General features: G+C 41.5%; 1 protein-coding gene across 26 annotated transcripts in view; it reads left to right on the forward strand.

Moving 5' to 3' along the window:
* GPHN (gephyrin) overlaps window positions 1-20,095 on the forward strand; it is a 468,752-nt gene extending 448,657 nt beyond the window's left edge. For 19 of the 26 annotated variants that reach the window (XM_068253293.1, XM_068253298.1, XM_068253296.1 and 16 more), the window contains 5 exons: window positions 1,065-1,138; window positions 2,833-2,896; window positions 7,927-8,034; window positions 11,733-11,829; window positions 19,094-20,095. In XM_068253293.1, the coding sequence (XP_068109394.1) occupies window positions 1,065-1,138; window positions 2,833-2,896; window positions 7,927-8,034; window positions 11,733-11,829; window positions 19,094-19,227 (477 nt within the window). In that variant the 3' untranslated portion in view covers window positions 19,228-20,095. Of the gene's footprint in view, window positions 1-1,064; window positions 1,139-2,832; window positions 2,898-7,926; window positions 8,035-11,732; window positions 11,830-19,093 lie in introns of all 26 variants that reach the window. The other 7 variants (XM_068253294.1, XM_068253311.1, XM_068253315.1 and 4 more) reach the window with 1 other exon arrangement.
* Window positions 20,096-20,928: the final 833 nt, after the last annotated feature.

A 20,928-nucleotide genomic window follows, 5' to 3' on the forward strand; every position in this document is an offset into this window, starting at 1 on the left:
CATTTGCTGGATGATGACATGTGGCATACTTAAAAGTCAGACTTTCTGAAGCAATTTCTCAGTGTGCTAGTGCATGTTAAGAGATGAAAGCAAGCTTTTGTTTGAGGCTAGCAGTTCTGTTACCAATCATGATATTTTTCCCTTTTTTATTTATTATATTTTTCAGTCTTTTTCGTTTGTATCAATTTTCTAGATTGATTGTATTTCAGGAATTTTCAAACGGATATAACGTGTTCAATTTCAGTTAATCAAAATGTAATAGTAATAGTAATAAAAATGTGTACATGGCTAAAGAGTAAATGGAAGAAGTCTATGAACACCTCATTCCTTTATGTACAAGTGTTTAAATGAGGGCTAGGAGAGAACAAATAGTTGTCTTAGCATTTATTTGTCTTTACTGTAAAAAATAAAAATTAGTACAGTATAGCATATAAAACATTAAAAAAAAAAGCTGTATATATTTTGTAGGAATTATTTAAGCACAACATAGAATGCTCACAAAATTAAATTAGGAATCAATACAACTGATTCAATATATGCAAACATCCTATCACACAAATATCATTTTCAAATTGGTCAGAAGTTTAATCATTTAAAAAAATAGAAAACAAAAAAACAGTTTTTCTATAGATTTTTTATTTCAAATGAAATGAAATGTCCATAGAAATTGACAGATTTGGTTTTATCATGTTTGGCAACCTTCACTATGGTCAGAGAGCCACCAGAAGCACATGCAGTGTTAGGTCATCCAGTGGCATGCACTTCTGGTAAAATTATATTTTCCTTACATTCTAAGCAACAATATATTAGCTTAATTCCCGAAGGGAATAACAATATGGAAATGTATGTACTTTTTATTAATATAATTTGCATTTAGTCATGCATCTTATTACAGGGTTTACAACCACCTTTTCCTCAGCTTTTGTGACTTCGTGTAAATCAGACCTCGGACCATCGGACCTAGACTTTAATCATGATTTGTTAGGTCTTAACGTGGATGAGGATACTGTAGGTCCCTAGTTTTGTTCTACATCTGATACATCTAATATTTTTTTTTATAACAGGATTACCTTAAGCAGGTGCTGGATATTGATCTTCATGCACAAATCCATTTTGGCCGAGTGTTCATGAAGCCAGGGTAAGGTTTTTCAGTTAATTTTTTTGAGCAGTTAAAATCCCAACTCTAGCCAAATCAAATCCCTTAGATTTAGGTGCCATAGCCAAAGGAAGATTTTGGTTTTGAAAGAAGTAGTCGCAGCTTCTTTTACTGATCTGTGACAGTGTCATACCAATTATTGTTCTTGATAATATTCCTGGTGGTAAAGTAGCTATCTCCTTGGAAATGCTTTTAGTGGTGTAGTTGTAATATCCTTTGAGAATATCCATGACTGTGTGGTGGTAATAAAATGTATGGTGTTATAACATTAATAATCCTGTGGTTTATTGTGTCTGGTGTTCTATTGGAAATCTTGCATAAGGTGGTTTTGGATATGTCCCTGCTGCTGGAGTCATAATTAACCATTGGGAGACCTAGGAGGAAGAGGTTAATTCTTCTACTTTCTATGACAAGTGTTTGGAATGGGAAAAAAAAATGAACTGACTAAATCTATGAGTAGGTCACCATTTTGTACTCCTTACAGCTGTGAGCAAAGTCTAAGCTGAGCGCAGAAAATCCAATCATACTTTCCAGTTTAAGGACCATTATTGCGAAAAATTGTAAAATAATTTAAAAAACCTATTTATAAGAAGTACATTTCTACAAGAGTAAAATGCATAATAATTAACTTTTTTCCCTATGTTGCTGTCATTTAGAGTAAGCAATAAAAATCAGACAGAACTGACCAGTTCTGAGTCAGTCCATCTCCTCATGGGGCATTCTCACGATTCTCTTTATTTACAAAAGCACTTACTGAATGTCAGTTGCTCAATCCAACTACCAAAATAGCGTGGATGTGAGTAGGGAGGCTGGCGGACATGCTTGTAACAATACTTTTTCCATAGAGTGGGTTTCCAAAGAATAAATTAAATACCGAGAACCCCCATCAGGAAATGGACTAGTCCAAAACCTGTCAGATCTTTCAGATTTTTACTGCTTACTGTTAGCAACAGAAACAGAAAAGTAATTTATGTTGAATGTTACTCTCTGAGAAATGTACGTTTATAACGTTTACAATTTTTGCAATAGTGTTCCTTTAAACTGAGTTAACACTGACTGAATCAGTTGCTGCCTGCTATAATGCAACAGGCAACTGATGACAATGAATTTTCCATGTTTTTCTATGGGTCAGTTTACATCTATGCGCTATAACATAGATGCATACTGCCCCATAGGGAAACCTCCTTATCAGTTGTCCATTGTGTTATAGCTGACAGCACCTGATGCAGTATAAACCCAGACACTATACAATTTTTTGTGCGATTCGATTTGATTCAATCCAACGTGTCCGATCAGGATTCGATTCCATTCAATTTGCCATTGTTTTGCAATGGCAAATTTAATGAATTGAATCAAATCCCGATTGGACATGTCGGATTGAATTGAATCAATGAATCAAATCGAATCGGACAAAAAATTGCATGGTGTAGATGGGGCTTAAGACTTATGATAGGTTCCATCTCCATACATGAGGGACACACAAAGGATACATACACAAAGATTTATATGAGATTTGTAAAGGGCAGCTAAAGAAATCTTATCTACAGTAGTAATCTTAAAATACCATCTTTTTGTCAGTGTGTGTTTCATCTGCTGCATATGTAGTGACTAGTTTAGAATATTATCAGCAATACATGAGTATGGTTAAACTAACCAAAACAATTTTTGTCTTGCAGCCTGCCGACCACATTTGCCACTTTGGATATTGATGGCGTTAGAAAAATTATATTTGCACTTCCAGGTAAGCCTAATATAGTAAATGAAAACCCGTTGATGCATGATTCCCTAGAGACTAAGAAGGTAGGGGTACCCATTGGATACCCTTTTTCAAGCTCCACTTAGCGCAGGAAGGGGATCCTATCTGCTTCCACTTGTTGAAAAAAGTGTTCCGCAGCAAAGAGTACACTTGCTGCATACTCGTGGACGAGCGGATGGGTTGCCTATAGCTACAGTGGTTTGCAAAAGTATTCGGCCCCCTTGAAGTTTTCAACATTCTGTCATATTACTGCCACAAACATGAATCAATTTTGTTGGAATTCCATTTGAAAGACCAATACAAAGTGGTGTACACGTGAGAAGTGGAACGAAAATCATACATGATTCCAAACATTAAAACAAAATAACTGCAAAGTAGGGTGTGCGTAATTATTCAGCCCCCTGAATAAATACTTTGTAGAACCACCTTTTGCTGCAATTACAGCTGCCAGTCTTTTATGGTATGGCTCTACCAGATTTGCACATCTAGAGACTGAAATCCTTGCCTATTCTTCTTTGCAAAACAGCTCCAGCTCAGTCAGATTAGATGGACAGCGTTTGTGAACAGCAGTTTTTAGATTTTGCCACAGATTCTCAATTGGATTTAGATCTGGACTTTGACTGGGCCATTCTAACACATGGATATGTTTAGTTTTAAATCATTCCATTGTTGCCCTGGCTTTATGTTTAGAGTCGTTGTCCTGCTGGAAGGTGAACCTCCGCCCCAGTCTCAAGTCTTTTGCAGACACCACGAAGTTTTCATCCAAGATTGCCCTGTATTTGGCTCCATCCATCTTCCCATCAACTCTAACCAGCTTTCCTGTCCCTGCTGAACAGAAGCACCCCAGAGCATGATGCTGCCACCACCATATTTGACAGTGGGGATGGTGTGTTCAGAGTGATGTGCAGTGTCAGTTTTCCGCCACACATAGCGTTTTGCATTTTTGGCCAAAAGTTCCATTTTGGTCTCATCTGACCAGAGCACCTTCTTCCACATGTTTGCTGTGTCCCCCACATGGCTTGTGGCAAACGGGACTTCTTATGCTTTTCTGTTAACAATGGCTTTCTTCTTGCCACTCTTCCATAAAGGCCAACTTTGTACAGTGCACGACTAATAATTGTCCTATGGACAGATTCCCCCACCTGATCTGTAGATCTCTGCAGCTCATCCAGAGTCACCATGGGCCTCTTGATTGCATTTCTCATCAGCGCTCTCCTTGTTCGGCCTGCGAGTTTAGGTGGCCGGCCATGTCCTGGTAGGTTTACAGTTGTGCCATACGCCTTCCATTTCTGAATGATCACTTGAACAGTGCTCTGTGAGATGTTCAAAGCTTTGGAAATCTTTTTGTAGCCTAAGCCTGCTTTACATTTCTCAGTAACTTTATCCCGACCTGTCTGGTGTGTTCTTTGGACTTCATGGTGTTGTTGCTCCCAATATTCTCTTAGACAACATTTGAGGCCGTCCCAGAGCAGCTGCATTTGTACTGACATTAGATTACACACAGGTGCACTCGAAGCTAGTCTACTTTGGGGAACCAACCCCAAATCCCCATAGACACTTTCAGCTGGGCTGCAGAAACGGAACAAATGTCCGCTTTCACCTTGTTTAAACCCCCACAAGCCTTATACCCATGGATAGGTAAACATATCCTCTAACGAATTGTGAGGTTTTCGGTCAAAAAAAAAGTTGAAATTGGCTGTGTAGGAGCCGCCGAACGGCCTTAATCTCGGTTCCGTCGGCCATCTTCATTCTGCTGTGCAGGTCCTTTCTTCCTCCTCATTGGAGGGTTTGTTAGCTGCTGACAAAAGCTGGCACGCCCCCACCGAACAATCCCTCCAATGAGGAGGAAGAAATGACCTGCAGAGCAGAACCAAGATGGCTGACGGACCCGAAATTGCGGCCGTTCGGCGGCTCCTGATCAGTCAGTTACAACTTTTTTTTGACCGAAACCCGCAAAATTCGTTAGAGGACATGCTTAGCTCACAGAGGATATAAGGCTTGTGGAGGTTTAAACAAGCAAACGGAAGACATTTGTTCCTTTTGCAGCCCAGCTGAAATTGTCTATGGGGATTTGCGGTGGGTCCCCTAAAGTAGACTAGCCCCGTGCACTCTATTTAGTCATTAGCACTCATCAGGCAATGTCTATGAGCAACTGACTGCACTCAGACCAAAGGGGCTGAATAATTACGCACACCCCACTCTGCAGTTATTTATTTGTAAAAAAATGTTTGGAATCATGTATGATTTTCGTTCCACTTCTCCCCTGTACACCACTTTGTATTGGTCTTTCACGTGGAATTCCAATAAAATTGATACGTTTGTGGCAGTAATATGACAAAATGTAGAAAACTTCAAGCGGACCGAATACTTTTGCAAACCACTGTACCTATGGTGCAATGCATCTGCCCACGGACGTGATGGTAAGCAGAGCGGACTCTGAACTGTCTGCTCTGTGCTGAACGGATCTCATCATCCGTCTTCATCCACCGCTGGCTTATAATCAGTATCACATAACAACATGTCACAGGCCAAAGATAAGATGCAGCCAGTGGTGGATGAAGGCAGGGAGTGCTTTCTTACCCCCCCCCCCCCCCCACACACACACACACACACCCCATAAAAGAGGGGAAAAGAAGATTCCATGGCTCACTTGCTATGTTGAGAATTTCTCATTTATTCGGTGATGGAAAATAGTCAGAACTGATTGTCTTCCATCACAATAAAATGTGGTAGAAGTAGTTAATAAATACTTGATCTACTTACATAACACATGTATTGTACTGTCCACGTTTTGATTTCAATAAATGTTATATAGTAAATGAAGAGAATTCTGTTCCCGGTGGTACCAATGTCTTTTGCCCACAGTTTAGGCGAAATCCTGATGTCATTTTTGCTCTTTACTTCTTTTTTTCTTTTCTCCTCCAATTGCTGAGTCACCTCAGCCTTGCTTGTAAACATACAGTAAGTGAGCAGAGGATCATGTTTCAGCTAGTCAGGTAGGCAGGAAACTAAATGGAAGAGGAGGAATATATTATAGATAAAAAGAACCCCCAGCATGCAACTGCTTGGCACTGACTATTAAAGGGCCAGTGCTCCTTAACCTCTTGAGGACCATGGTGGTAAACCCCCCTAGTGACCAGCCTAATTTTACATTAATTGGCCACTGCAGCTTTAAGGCCAAGCTGCAGGGCCGTATACCTCTGCACACAAGTGATCTCCCCCCCCCCCTTTTCTCCCCACCAACAGAGCTCTCTGTTGGTGAGGTCTGATCGCCCCCCCTGTGTTTATTTTTTTTTAAATAAATATTAGTTTTTTTTTTTTTTAAATATTTTTGGACATTTTCTTTTATTTATTTTTTCTAAATCCCCTCCCTCCCCCCAGCCGGCCAATCACGGCGATCGGCTGTCATAGGCTTCTGCCTATGAGAGCCGATCGCTCTCTTGTCCCCCATGGGGACAGCCGTGTCACACGGCTGTCCCCAGTGCAGCGCTGCTGCTGATCGCAGCGCTGCACATGTAAATACACGGCGGTTTCGCCGTGTAACAGTCTCCCGAGCGGCAATCGCCGCTCGGAGACTGAAGGCGGAGCTCGGCTCCGCCCACCAAGCGGGAGATGCGCGCGCATCGTGCGCGCGATCTCCCGTAAACAGCTGCCCCAGGACTTTACGCCAATTGGCGTTAGCTGATCCTGGGGCTGCCGCCACGGCCACGCCTACTGGCGTGACGCGGGCGGCAAGCGGTTAAGTATGTGATAACGCCAAATCATAACAGCAGAAAAAGTTTTGAATGCAGGATTAGCATCTTTATCACTTAATACACTCAGACCAGTTGCTATTGAAATTAGATTTTTATGGTGACAATCCTGCTTTAATTTACACTGAAGGTCCACTTTAATTTTGTTCTCTGTGACCTATGTGTCCAGGCTGTCTAGAGGGAAAATTAGCAGTTCTGTTCAGCAGAAATACAAATTACTATACGTAGAAATTTGTATAGTTATAAGTTTTGTTAGATAATGTGTGTAAGTAAACGCTAACTATTAACATTTTTAAGTGAGGAGTAAAAGTTGTAGTAGCAGTTGTAATTCCAAGTGTCTGCACTTGGTCAGTGAGCAGACATCTGGGATTTTGATATACGTCAGGATGTGTATAGTCTTGCATGAATTACATTCACTGTTGAATGGAAATATAATTTGCTGGAAAGTTTAAAGCTGCTCCTTCGCGTTCCATGCTGTCAGACTTCAGCATTGGGGTCTTGTAGTGTCACCCGAAAAATCGAGTTTGATTATCGTGGCAACACAAATTTGACCCAAGTTGTGCATGTGTATGCCGGTTTACTCATTGTCATTATCAGCAGAGACTAAAAGCTTGCTAATGCCTGGTACAGACCATGCAATTTCCCATCAGATAGACCCGTCAAATTGATTTTGACAGGTCCGATCTGATTTTCCGATCACTTCTATACATAATTGATAAAAAAAAGATCGGAAATCAGATCAGACCTGTCAGAAATAATAGATTCAACTGGTCTATCGAAGCCATTGTTTAAATACACAGTCATCAATTAATAGTTGGCCAATCAAATTGCTTCATTGAAATAAGCCGCTCTGACCAGCTCTTGGCAGAAATTCCAGGACTCTGCCTGCCAGAAAAAGCCCAGTCCCAGAACAAGACGACCATACAGCAGTGCTCATTCTGGCAGAAACAAAGGAATACATTTACGCCAATTTGCTTTTATGCACATTGCAAGAGAAAGTACCTGCGATTCTAACAGAAGCAGTGACTGCATAATATGGCATATGTTTAGTTGGGCTGCAATGGATGCTGAAGGAGACTTCAAGATCTTTCACCATTAAGTATATTAAATTGCTAAGGCGAAGACGAGGGCAAAGTCAAATCTATTTATCTGTCTTGTAAACGTGAAAAGGATTTAACGTTTAATGCCAGAACATGTTATAGGATGATGGATCCTTTGCTGAGAGCTAAATCCTGTTTAAGGTTCTTTTGTTTCTCTTTGTTGTAGGCAACCCTGTGTCAGCAGTAGTTACCTGTAATCTTTTTGTTGTACCAGCACTAAGAAAGATGCAAGGAATCCTGGATCCAAGGCCTACAATCATCAAAGCCAGGGTATTTGCATTGCAGTTGTTGCTCTGCTAAATAGAATTCCTGTGCTGTCCATAAATCCTATGTTTGCTTATACGTAAGCATAGAGTACATGTTCTAAGTACAACGTTTTCAAAAAAAGAGGTGAAAGAAGGCTTGTTTAAAGCTGGCCTGAACTCTGTCTTTTTTAATTAAAATGGTTTTGTTTGTTTCCTCTGAAGCAGGATTTTATATGTTAACCTTTATTTTGTCTCTAAAGATCCTTCACACTTTCTTTTTAGGTCACCCAAAATGATTGTTGATGATGGTTTTAGGTACTTCCCCCTCCAAGGGGCAGAACTAAATAGTTGAGCAAGAATGTTTTGGGGTTTTTTTTCGGTATTGATGGTGTGAACTGGGCATTGTGCAAAAAATGAAAATTCTCTATAGCACTCCAGCTGGTATCAGCAAAAATGATTAAGCAATCATATCAAATGCTCTAACCCTTGCTGTGCAATCCTTTTATGCTGTGCTCGAAGTAAAAGAAGACTAATTCATACAATACAAAGCAGGAGTCCAGCCCCATACATACCATCATTTGCAAAACTTTACAGGTGTAATAGGTGTCAACACAAAGAGGTGAGTGCTGGGAACCAACATGCTGATATGACGATTTCATGTTTTAAGATATTTGCTCACATGAAGTACTGGGTCTGTTTGAGGACTTACGGTTTGTCAACTTTCTTCCAGGGAGCAGTGGTAGCTGGCTGTCTGCACCTGATTTCCTCCAGCCACCTTCTTATGTAAATAGTGTTGTGTCAGAGAAGCTTGTGGTTGGTGCACACCATGCAGTATTCGCTGCTGATCAACAAACAGTCCCATGAAATGGTCAGATTATTTGTTGATCAGGAGTGAATTTTGCAGATGGATTGGAAAGGTTTTCTTGGTTGTTCCTCATTCAGACATATTGATAAATATCAATCAGCCCTGCACAGATCCTGGTGTCAAATCAAGGAGTATGCGGTCAGCCGGCACTATAAGGATTACTGTCTCTCTATTGGCAGAGCGGAAATGTGGATGTAAAGATGAGATGTTCAGGTCACCAAAGACCACCTCAACAGGAATTACTACATGCTCATGATTAGCTTAACAATAGATGCATAACATTGATCAATGGAGTAAAAAAAAAAGTAAATGTATATTTATTTAATATCCAAGCATAGTGTGAACCATAACATATGGACTTGCTGTATTCAAAGGTAGGTGCGTAAGTCACTGGCAAACAACTGATGCAAAAGTGACAACAGTTGACATTTCTGCATAAGATAGATGTCCTACCATATCAGAGGTGGGTGCAGGGCAATAACAGGTAGCCTAATGGCTGTTTTGCATTGTGGTGCTTCTTCCAAGACTGATGGATCAGACTTATGCATCTACCTTTGAATACAGCAAGTCCACATGTTATGCTTCACACTATGCTTGAATATTGAATAAATTTGAATTTACTGCAGTGCCTGATGGAACTTGTTTTTACTCCATTGATCAACAGATCCTGGTGTCTAGTCCAGGGCTGATCAATATCTGTGTTGGGGCAAGCTGGGTTTGGGCGGGACGTGGCTGCAGCTTGTGATGTGCTTGAAGAATATCCATCTGTGGCACTGCATTCACCCCATTCCCTTGCCCTGTGTGCACGCTAAGGGGCAAACATGCAAAAAAGACGCCGGGAAATTTTTTTGTGCAGGGTGAAGCTGAAAAACGGCTCAACCTGCTGTGGCGAATTTTCCAGTGGCGTTATTCCCTCTCCAAGGGGCTGTACAGTGGGGGAAAGATGCAATTCGGCTTCCAGAAAATGCTGGCAGCCAAATTGTACCATTTTTATTGTAATTTGGGCTCTGTCTTTTGCCGGCGCCCAAATTACTCGCTGAAAGCCGCTTTAGCTGTCATTTACATTACGGCCTACAGCAGTGCCCAAATGTGCTCAACCACATGGCGCCCTTTTTACCTGTCTCAGCTTAAGGGACCTAAGTGTTAGCATACATTTATATATTGCTTTGGCATTCCTATCCAATCAACTACCTTTGAGGAAATAAATCAGTTAGATCAATTGCCAGGATCATTATTTTCAGAATTTGCAGAAAGCTAGATAGATGCTTGGATGAAACAGAGACTGTATATTCTACAGCATTGGCTAGTAAGGTTACCTGACGTTATGCAATGGAAACAGAAAGTTATTTAGGTTGACAGAAAATGGTAAAGATGAGACCAAGTGAAACAAACTTTAGTTCTGATGAACTTACAAACCTAAATAGATAGCGTAAAGATGACTGTACTTGATTGTCAAATGGAGTTTATTTTTTTTTCACTTTTAAGCTTTATCACAAAACCTAAACAACACTGCACATACTCATCAATGAAAAATTCCAAAGATATTACAGAAGGCAAATATAGACCAGCTAGGTTGTTGCATATAGATAATAAATTGCACATGGTTCTTAGGGCAGCACTGTGGCATAGTGGGTAGTGCTCTCGCCTTGCAGCGCTGGGTCCCCAGTTTGAATCCCAGCCAGGCCAACATCTGCAAAGAGTTTGTATGTTCTCTCAGTGTCTGTGTGGGTTTCCTCCGGATACTCTGGTTTCCTCCCACATCTCAAAAACATACAGATAAGTTAATTGGCTTTCCCCTAAATTGTCCCTAGACTATGATACATGCACCACACGATACATACACAGACATATGACTATGGTAGGGACTAGATTGTGAGATCCTCGGAGGGACAGTTAGTGACAAGACAATGGCCTCAATTCACTAAGATCATGCTTGAGATAATAGGGCAAGAGAAAACTTACCTCCACACAGTAAGAGAGTTATCTTATCTCTTCATTCCTTATGTTACCTCTTCTGTAGTTAATTTACCTCCTCTGTAGTTAAGTTACCTCCTCTGTAGTTAAGTTACCTCCTCTGTAGTTATTTTCACACGCAGTTAATGAACAGCCTGTCTTTAACTCTGGAGTTATTTTAAGGATTAAAGAGTTAACTTAAAGACAGAAGTGTTAACTTTAGGTTTGCCTGAGGTAAAATGTTTCCTGAATACTACATGCCTTATCACCATGGTAACAACTCTAGAAGAGTTATTAAAGACTGGAGATAAGCTTAGTGAATTGAGGCCAATATATTCTGTACAGCGCTGCATAATATGTCAGTGCTATATAAATAAATATAAATAAATAGTAGAGAATTAGGGTACACAAAAGATTAAACCTGTAGTCCAAACCAAAACTAGGTATTTGATGGCATCCTATAACATTATTCTCAAGTCATTATTTAGAGCAAATTACAAAGCCTTACTTTTTTTTATTTTCTTTACTATTCGTCAACATTATCAAAGGACATAACGTAATACTTCGGATCAGCTGCAGTTTGTAAGGGTGCCGATTTTTTTTCTGTTTTTGTTCCTCTATATATCTGTTAAATTCAACAGAGATACGTTGTTTTCAACTTACTTATGAACAGAGATAAATGAAAAAAGTAAGGGAATTCTTTTATAAGAGAAGATACCTTTATTGTGTGTAACATAACGAAATCAAGAAGATGGGGGCTCCATTTATGCTTGAGTTGGTGGCCTGCGGATACTTTTGTAAGTGGAAAGAGTATTGTATGTCCATAATAGCAACGCAAGACCCCTCACTGCTACATAATCCATATCTTCTGTCATACCGATGCACTATTCTTTGTTCTGTTATAGTTATCATGTGATGTTAAGTTGGATCCACGCCCAGAGTACCATCGCTGCATACTGACATGGCATCATCAAGAGCCACTGCCTTGGGCACAAAGTACAGGTCAGTGAAACCCACAAATGTGTGACGTATGCATCTTTCAGAGACCACAAGTACCTTCACATCCCCTGTATCTTCAGAAGGGCCTCTCATCAGAATTTTATGATCTCCATAGTAGGAAAACTTGTGTGCCCTTCAACCTCACCCCACACCCTAATAGCACATAGGGTATGCTCCAACTACCAGGTACTTCCCAAAACTGCATCTTGGTTTCTCAGGGTGACTAAACTTCAGCAGAAATTCATAATAACAATACTTATAAAGTAGCAATCAGCTTGACTAACACTTTGTAGATTGCCAAACAGCACTTGCCATTTTGAAAGAATGAGCCATTTTGAAAGAATGAGAAACAGGAGTTTGTTTCAGATATTGACAAATCGATGAAGAATTGCACACAACCGTGCAGGTGCCGGAACAGTGTAAGGTACAGAAGAATCCGGAGGGTCCGCACACTCAATGAACCAAGTTCAATGCTTTATTCAAGTATAGTGACACAGTTCCATTCCATACACCAACGATTTCTTTCGGGGCCCCATGGGGTCCCCTTTGTCAAGGTAATAAACACAGAATGGTGACCAACCATGTCGTCCCCATTCTGTGTTTGTTACCTTGACAAAGGGTACCCCACGGGGCCCCGAAACAAATTGTTGGTGTATGGAATGGAACTGTGGCACTATACTTGAATAAAGCATTGAAGTTGGTTCATTGAGTGTGCGGACCTTCCGGATTCTTCTGTTTCAGATATCGTGTTTCCCAATTTGCTACATATCCCCACATTAAAGAACAACTGTAGTGAAAGGTATGTGGAGGCTGCCATATTATTTTCCTTTTAAACAATACCAGTTACCTGGCAGCCCTCCTCATGTATTCGGCTGCAGTAGTGTCTGAATAACACACCAGAAACCAGCATGCAGTTAATCTTGTGGGATCTGACAATAATGTGAGAAACACCTGATCTGCTGTATGCTTGTTCAGGGTATGTGGCTAAATATATTAGAGGCTGAGGATCAACAGTACAGCCAGGCAACTGGTATTGCTTAAAAGGAAATAAACATGGCAGTCTCCACATACCTCTTGCTGCAGTTCTCCTTTAAGAAATGTTGTTCTGTGTCTCATTGCAAGTCTACTGACCGTATAGCACTACTTTTTTAGGTATCAGTAGCAGTTCTTGCTACTATTTATTACGTGGTAGAGAACCACTTTTTTTGACATCGCCCATCATTGCTACACGTTGCAGGGGTGTGAAATATAAATGGTAGCCTACTTTAAAAAAATGTGAAAGGTATATTTCATTCTACTTGCACATTGCAGTTGTAGGGTTTATCCCTGTGGTGTCTGGCTGGCTGATTTGGATCCCATAATGTTTAAAATATTATGTAACATTAAAAGCCTAATAAAAGAGCTGAAGAATATTCCAGTAGGGAGAAACTATCATCATCTTTGACAGGGCCGGCCTTAGGTTTATAATCCGATCCGATAATAATAATAATCCGAACATTTGTATAGCGCTTTTCTCCTTTCGGACTCAAAGCGCTCAAGAGCTGCAGCCACTGGGACGCGCTCAGGAGGCCACCCTGCAGTGTTAGGGAGTCTTGCCTTGAACTCCTTACTGAATAGGTACTTGACCTAGCCAGGATTTGAACCCTGGTCTCCCATGTCAAAGGCAGAGCCCTTAACCAGTACACTATCCAGCCACTGGAGCGAAACCGGATTTTGTTGCCCCCCCCCCCCCCCCATAAGTAGCATAGTTGTCCCCATATAGGTAGCATAGTTGCCCCCAGTGTAGGTAGTATAGTTGCCCCATATAGGTAGCATAGCTGCCCTCAATGTAGCTAGTACAGTTTCCCCCAGTGTAGTAGCATGGTTGCCCCCAGTGTAGGTAGTTTGCCCCAGTATGCCCCCAGTGTAGGTAGTTTGCCCCCAGCGTAGGTAGCTTGCCCCAGTATGCCCCCAGCGTAGGTAGCTTGCCCCCAGCGTAGGTAGCTTGCCCCAGTATGCCCCCAGCGAAGGTAGCTTGCCCCAGTATGCCCCCAGCGTAGGTAGCTTGCCACAGTATTCCCCCAGCGAAGGTAGCTTGCCCCCAGCGTAGGTAGCTTGCCCCCAGCGTAGGTAGCTTGCCCCAGTATGCCCCCAGTGTAGGTAGCTTGCCCCCAGCGTAGGTAGCTTGCCCCAGTATGCCCCCAGTGTAGGTAGCTTGCCCCAGTATGCCCCCAGTGTAGGTAGCTTGCCCCAGTATGCCCCCAGCATAGGTAGCTTGCCCCAGCGTAGGTAGCTTGCCCCCAGTGTAGATAGCTTGCCCCCAGCGTAGGTAGCTTGCCCCAGTATGCCCCCAGCATAGGTAGCTTGCCCCCAGTGTAGGTAGCTTGCCCCCAGCGTAGGTAGCTTGCCCCAGTATGCCCCCAGTGTAGGTAGCTTGCCCCTAGTGTAGGTAGCTTGCCCCAGTATGCCCCCAGTGTAGGTAGCTTGCCCCAGTATGCCCCCAGCGTAGGTAGCTTGCCCCCAGCGTAGGTAGCTTGCCCCCAGCGTAGGTAGCTTGCCCCCAGCGTAGGTAGCTTGCCCCCAGCGTAGGTAGCTTGCCCTATTATGCCCCCAGTGTAGGTCGCTTGCCCCCAGCGTAGGTAGCTTGCCCTATTATGCCCCCAGTGTAGGTCGCTTGCCCCCAGCGTAGGTAGCTTGCCCCAGTATGCCCCCAGTGTAGGTAGCTTGCCCCCAGTGTAGGTAGCTTGCCCCAGTATGCCCCAAGTGTAGGTAGTTTGCCCCAGTATGCCCCCAGCGTAGGTAGCTTGCCCCAGTATGCCCCCAGCGTAGGTAGCTTGCCTCATTATGCCCCCAGTGTAGGTAGCTTGCCCCCAGCGTAGGTAGCTTGCCCCCAGCGTAGGTAGCTTGCCCCAGTATGCCCCCAGTGTAGGTAGCTTGCCCCAGTATGCCCCCAGTGTAGGTAGCTTGCCTCAGTATGCCCCCAGCGTAGGTAGCTTGCCCCAGTATGCCCCCAGTGTAGGTAGCTTGCCCCAGCGTAGGTAGCTTGCCCCAGTATGCCCCCAGTGTAGGTAGCTTGCCCCAGCGTAGGTAGCTTGCCCCAGTATGCCCCTACCCCCCTTTATGTGGCAGAGACAGACTCACCTGACATCCAGCTCCAGCGCCGACGTCACTCTTCTCTCCCCGCCTCCGCTCCATCTGTAGTTAGAGCAGGCTACAAGAAAATGGCCGCCGTTTGTCTGCATTTGTGGACATCGGCGGCCATTTTCTTGTAGTCCTGCTCTAAATATAGACTGAGAGGACACCGGGAGACAGCGGGGCGGCAAGGGGCGACAGGGCACATGTGCCCTTGAGACCACGGCGCCCTGAGCGACCGCACAGGTCGCTCATAGCAAAGGCCGGCCCTGATCTTTGACAGCTTCCACCAAATTGATTAGCTATCATCGCTATATATACACACACATATACTCAGGGTAATGAATGGAAAACCAGCCAAGCTGGCTGTCATCAGCAGAGCACGAGTACCGGCTGACTTTTTGTCTTTTACTTGAGCCTTGCTAGACCCCGACTTACGATAAGAATGGCCTGAAAATGTGAAATTTGATTCTATGGGAACAAGTCAGGAAAACTTTTTAAAAAAGACCTTTTAGTTTTTGAGAAAATTTTGATTTAAAAAAATGCAAAGAAAAAATGTTGTTTAAACCGGTAAAATGACATTTTGCTGTGGTACACTGAAGAAACAGGGGGACAGAGGTGGCCCAGTGGGGGTGGCAGAGGTGGCACAGGGGGGAACCTAGAAGGCACAGGGGGACAGAGGTAATGCAGAGGGGGACACTGGAGGCACAGGGGGGCACAGATAAGGCACAAGGGAACAGAGGTGACACAGAGGGGGGAGGGGGGCACTGGAGGCAGGTGGGGCACAGAGATGGCACAGTGCTCTGACTTGGATTCAGGTTAAGAACGAACCTACAGTCCCTATCTCATTCGCTAGCTGGGAGCTACCTATATTATTCCCCTTCACATAATTGTTACTCCATTGGATTGAACATTTCTGTATGCCTTCCCAAATACCATTGATGCTTTCGTCTCCTAAAATCATACTAGCAACATATTAGAACCACTGCGAGGTCGCTACGGAGCTTTGAAACATGTAAGTACCTTTGGCCCTCATAAGCTGGAAATTAAACAACACGTTGCTCCCATTGAAGATGATAATGAAGAAATAGCACAAATCATCAAAGAGTCTTCAGCTTAACGCATCAACAGCCTCTTCAAATAACACATTATGGCACACTCATAAAGCTGTTCTAAGAGGCAAATTCATTAGCATAAGACACAGAGTTATAAGGCTTAGGCGCAAAGAATACTAGAGCTTATGCATCAATTACAGAAACTAAAGAGAAAACATAAAATATCCCTCTCCCCTGAGAAACTCTTCCAAATAAAAGAAATTAGATCCCAATTATTTAATTTAGTAACCCAAGCAGTGGAAATATCGTTACGCTGCAGCGGAGCCAAATTTCATGGTTATTCATTCAAGGCAACCACAGTGTTTGCTCACAGTCTAAAATCCTCATTCATTTCCCACAGTATTTATCAAATACAAACACTACAAGGACAACATGCTACCTCACCTTTCATTTTTTCTTTACTTAACAAATATTGATTATTAAGCACGATGAACATTTAGTATTCTATTAGTTCTATTAATCACAGGTGCCAAACTCAATGCCCATGGGCTGAATGCGGCCCTCCTTGCCATTTTACAAGATTTTCAAAAGTTTTAAATGTGCATCCTTGTAAGAAGTAAAAGAACAGTAGTACACGGCCTTCCAATCCCATGGATGACCGTGTTTGTGGTTGAAACATTGTCTATTTTAGCACGGGTGCAGCAACGACTCATGGTACCCCTCCTTGGATACAAACTCCCCCATGTGGCTGGTAAAACATACACACACTTATACACCTTTTCCACCAGGCATTCTCTCCCCAGAGTAGTGCAGTGGAGCACTGTAATATTTACCTGCTCCAGTACTTCACTGTGTCTCTTCTGTTCTTCCTGGCAGCTGCACACTCTTTACTTCCATACCTCCATTTACCGATTACATGGCATGCATTCAGAGCCAGAGGTATGCAGGATAGAGCATGTAGCTGCTAGGAAAATTAGAGGAAACTCGAAACAGGACTGGAGCAGGTAAATCTTAAACTGCTACTCTGCAGAAGGGGCGGGGGCATGAACAGGGTCCCGCCCCCTCCCCTGCACAGTTAATTTAGTAACGCCTCTTAATTTAAAACTGTTTCATAAATGGGAAATCTTAATAAACAATTTGGCCTGAAACTTAGACTGTGTTGTATATTTTGGCCCCTTATGTTTTTGAGTTTGACACTCCTGCATTAGATAGTAGTTTAAATTAGGAAACCAGAGCAAAAGAAAAGATTTTAGCAGGCCACAAATGTTTAGTTTTTAAATTTAGGTTTGGGCACCTGTGGGAGGGATGATGTGTATGCAGTTACAACCTTACAGCAAGGAAAACCTGGAACTAAGTACAGATTAACAATTGAGCAATTTGCTTTAACAGCTTGATGATATGAATATTATTATTATTTTGGATTTACATAGCGTTGGCATGTTCAGTGGTGGTTTACAATAGAGAATACGCCATACAGTTACAAGGTAATGGACTACAGATACAAGACCATTGGACAGGTCAGCGTTGCATCATACATGAAGGTGGACATATGTTACATGTTACTACAGCAATAAGACATAAGGGGAAAGAACCCTGCTCAAGTGATCTTAAAGTGTAAGGGGTAGTATGACAGGTAGGGGTGGCTGTGCTGTGCACAAAGAGGTGGTTGGTGGCTAGGTAAGATTTGCTTGCCTGAAAAAGTTTGTTTTTAGGATTCACCTAAAGATAGTAAATCTGGGTTAATGGCAAACACATTTTGAAAGGGAGTTCCACAGAAGTGGGGAAATTCAAGAGAAGGCTTCTATGCGAGAATGAGAAGACATGTTTGGAGGTGAGAAGAAGAGAAAGTTGTTAGTAGAGTAGAGATTACACGCAGGGCATGTGGACAGAGGAGTGTAGTTAAGTAGGGAGTGGGGAGACTGTAAAGTGCTTTGTAAGTGAGAATCTTGAATAGTTTATTTTGTGTGATAGGCAGCCAGTGGAGGGACTGACAGAGAGGGTTAGCAGTAGATGAGCGAGAGGAGAGGTAAATGAGTTGTGCTCCAGAGTTCATAATAGACTGGAGTGGAGCTAGATGGTTAACGGGCAGGCCGCAGCAAAAGCAGTTGCAATTGTTAAGATGTGAGACAATTGTGGCATGCGCAAAGAGTTTTGTGGCATCCTGGGTGAAAAAGAGGTGAATGCAGGAAATTTTCTTTAACTGGAAACTACAGGAGGTAGATAGTGAGTTGATGTGGTTTTCTTTAAAGGATCACTATCACGAAAATCATAAAATGTAAAATGCGTGTAAATAGGTAGTATGTTTCTTCCAGAGTAAAATAAGCCACACATTACTTTTCTCCTATGTTGCTTTCACTTACAGTAGGTAGTAGAACTCTAACAGAACAGACAGGTTTTGGAATAGCCCATCTAATTGGGGGTTCTCAGGGTTTTCTTTATTTTTAACAGAACTTAGTGAATGGCAATTGCTCTGTCCAACTGCCCAAAAAAGTGAGCAGCAAGGCTGGCCAGCATCTTTGTATAAATCCTTTTTTAAGGCAGTTTTTTTAAAGAATAAAGGCCATGCTGAGACTCCCCCATAAAGAGATGTACTTGCCCAAAATCGGTCAGTTCTGTCAGATTTCTGCTACCTATTGTAAGTGATAGCAACATTGAAGAAAAGTAATTTATGGAACATTTTACTCTGGAAGAACTGTACTTCATATTTGCATGTTTTTACATGTTTTTTAAATGTTAAAATGTTTTACGATAGTGGTCCTTTATTTACTGTCTCAGTGGAGGACAATCTCCTTGAATTTTTACTAACTAGAGGAGTGATGCAATCAGCAACATACTTAAATTATTTCCGTCAATTCAAAATTGACTGAGAGGAGTTCAGTTTTAACCATTTTTGTAATGGTTTTGTAGTTGTAATAATTATAAGATGACTCTAATTTTTGTATTTATATATTTGTTCAATGACATTGAAACCAGTGATTTTACACAATGAAAGGAATATGGGGTGAGGGTTGCCAAATAATATCTTCATTTTTTTTTACATCACAGTCCGTATTTTTATTTGTTTATATGTTACAGTCCGAATGTTTTCTGCTTCCCTGCAGGCAATCAGATGAGCAGTCGCCTGATGAGTATGCGAAGTGCCAATGGACTGTTGATGCTACCTCCAAAGACAGAGCAGTATGTGGAACTTCACAAGGGAGAGGTGGTGGACGTCATGGTTATTGGAAGACTATGATGACAGCTGCAAGACAGAAGCTTTGATGCATGTCCACATATCATTGACTGTATCCTGTAATATGCAACGGCACAGTTAGTTTTTATGATTTGGATAAAAGTTGATCAGTGTAGTCAACATCTCGAACTAAATTTTGGAAAAACGACTTTGAGGAAAATACCTGATAACAAAAACATTTTTTTTTTCCAAAAAAAATAAACAAAAAAACCTAAAAAAAAAAACTTATAAAACCTTATTCTGATTATATCAAGGCAACCTTTCCTTCATTGCAATTGCTTTGTGTGTTAAACCGCTAGGTCTAATAGCAGTAGCTTTTAGTAGACAGCAGTAGATGCCTGCAAAAGTTGTGTTTCTCTCATCCCTAAAGTACAAATAATTAAGCTCTTAAACAAGGCTGTCTGCTTACTTTATACTAGCTTAGATGACACTGCTGTTTCCCTTATCAGTATGCTTCATAACTGCTTCACAACAGAGCTCTGCTTGTTCTTTATCTTGTATAATGTGTTGATGTGCACAGTGCCAAAAGCAAAAGTGGTTGCGTCTGGATGAAAACTCCCCATCTTCTTAAACAAGAAGGACTGATGTCCTGGCAATCACTCCGCTCAGTATTATTGAGCAGTAACTGAATTCCTTTTATTTGAACAAAAATTGCTTCCTTAAGTGCTGACAGCCTTTTTAACCAATACATTTAAAAATGTACAGAAAAAAAAAATCAAAAACTGATCTTGTACAGATTACAGAGTACCAGCATTCATGTGGAGATAAAAACGCAGAGAATTATTGAAAAATTCTGTACCATAACATTTTCTGTAATGATATTGAAACAAGATTAATTAAATCCTTGATCATTATTTAAAAAAAAGTAAAATCTGCTCTCTTTGTTGTATGTTATGTAAGAGATAAAAGTTATAATTTTGTATTTAGCCATCTGGTTGTCACAGAGGCCTTGCTGCAAGCATAGGTGTCCACAGAAAGCTTTGCGGGGGAAACAAAAAACATTTTTATGACCTACAGGATTAAGAGATAATGGCCTCAATTCACTAAGCTTTATCAAACACTTTATCGAACGTTTGATAATTTACCTCATGAGGAAAATCTAATTTTGAATTCACTGAGGTGTTTTAGATTTATGAACATTTTATAGTTAAAACATGCAATAAATCTATAACACCTCAGTGAATTCAAAATTGGATTTTGCTCATGAGGTAAATTATCAAACTTTCGATAAAGTGTTCAATAAAGCTTAGTGAATTGAGGCCATTGAGCCCATTCCAAGTAATTGTTTAAGTTTTCTCCTAGGTGATATTTTTCACATCTTATCAATAAAAAGCCTTTTAAAGCTGCCAGCAAACAAGAAAATGCTGAGAATATTTTTGACAGTACTTTTTCACCCAATTTTTTCAATTGCAGAGTGCTGAAAAGTGTTTGAAAAAGAAGATGAAAAATTATCTCCCAGGTGAAAAGTTAGGAGATAAAGCAAATTGGATCAGGCCCATTGACTCTTATTAAATTCACTTTTTCTCCTGAGTTTTCTCCTAGGTGATATTTTCACACGTTATCATTAAAATGCCTTTTAGGCCACCAGCAAGCAAGAAAATAATCAGAATAATTTTGACAGTACTTTTTCACCTACTTTTTGGTACTTTTTCAAATGCTGAAAAGTTATTTTAAACAGAAGATGAAACATTCTCTCCTGGGAGA

This window comes from Hyperolius riggenbachi, chromosome 9, assembly GCF_040937935.1.
Source record: "Hyperolius riggenbachi isolate aHypRig1 chromosome 9, aHypRig1.pri, whole genome shotgun sequence".
Taxonomy (NCBI): Eukaryota; Metazoa; Chordata; class Amphibia; order Anura; family Hyperoliidae; genus Hyperolius; species Hyperolius riggenbachi.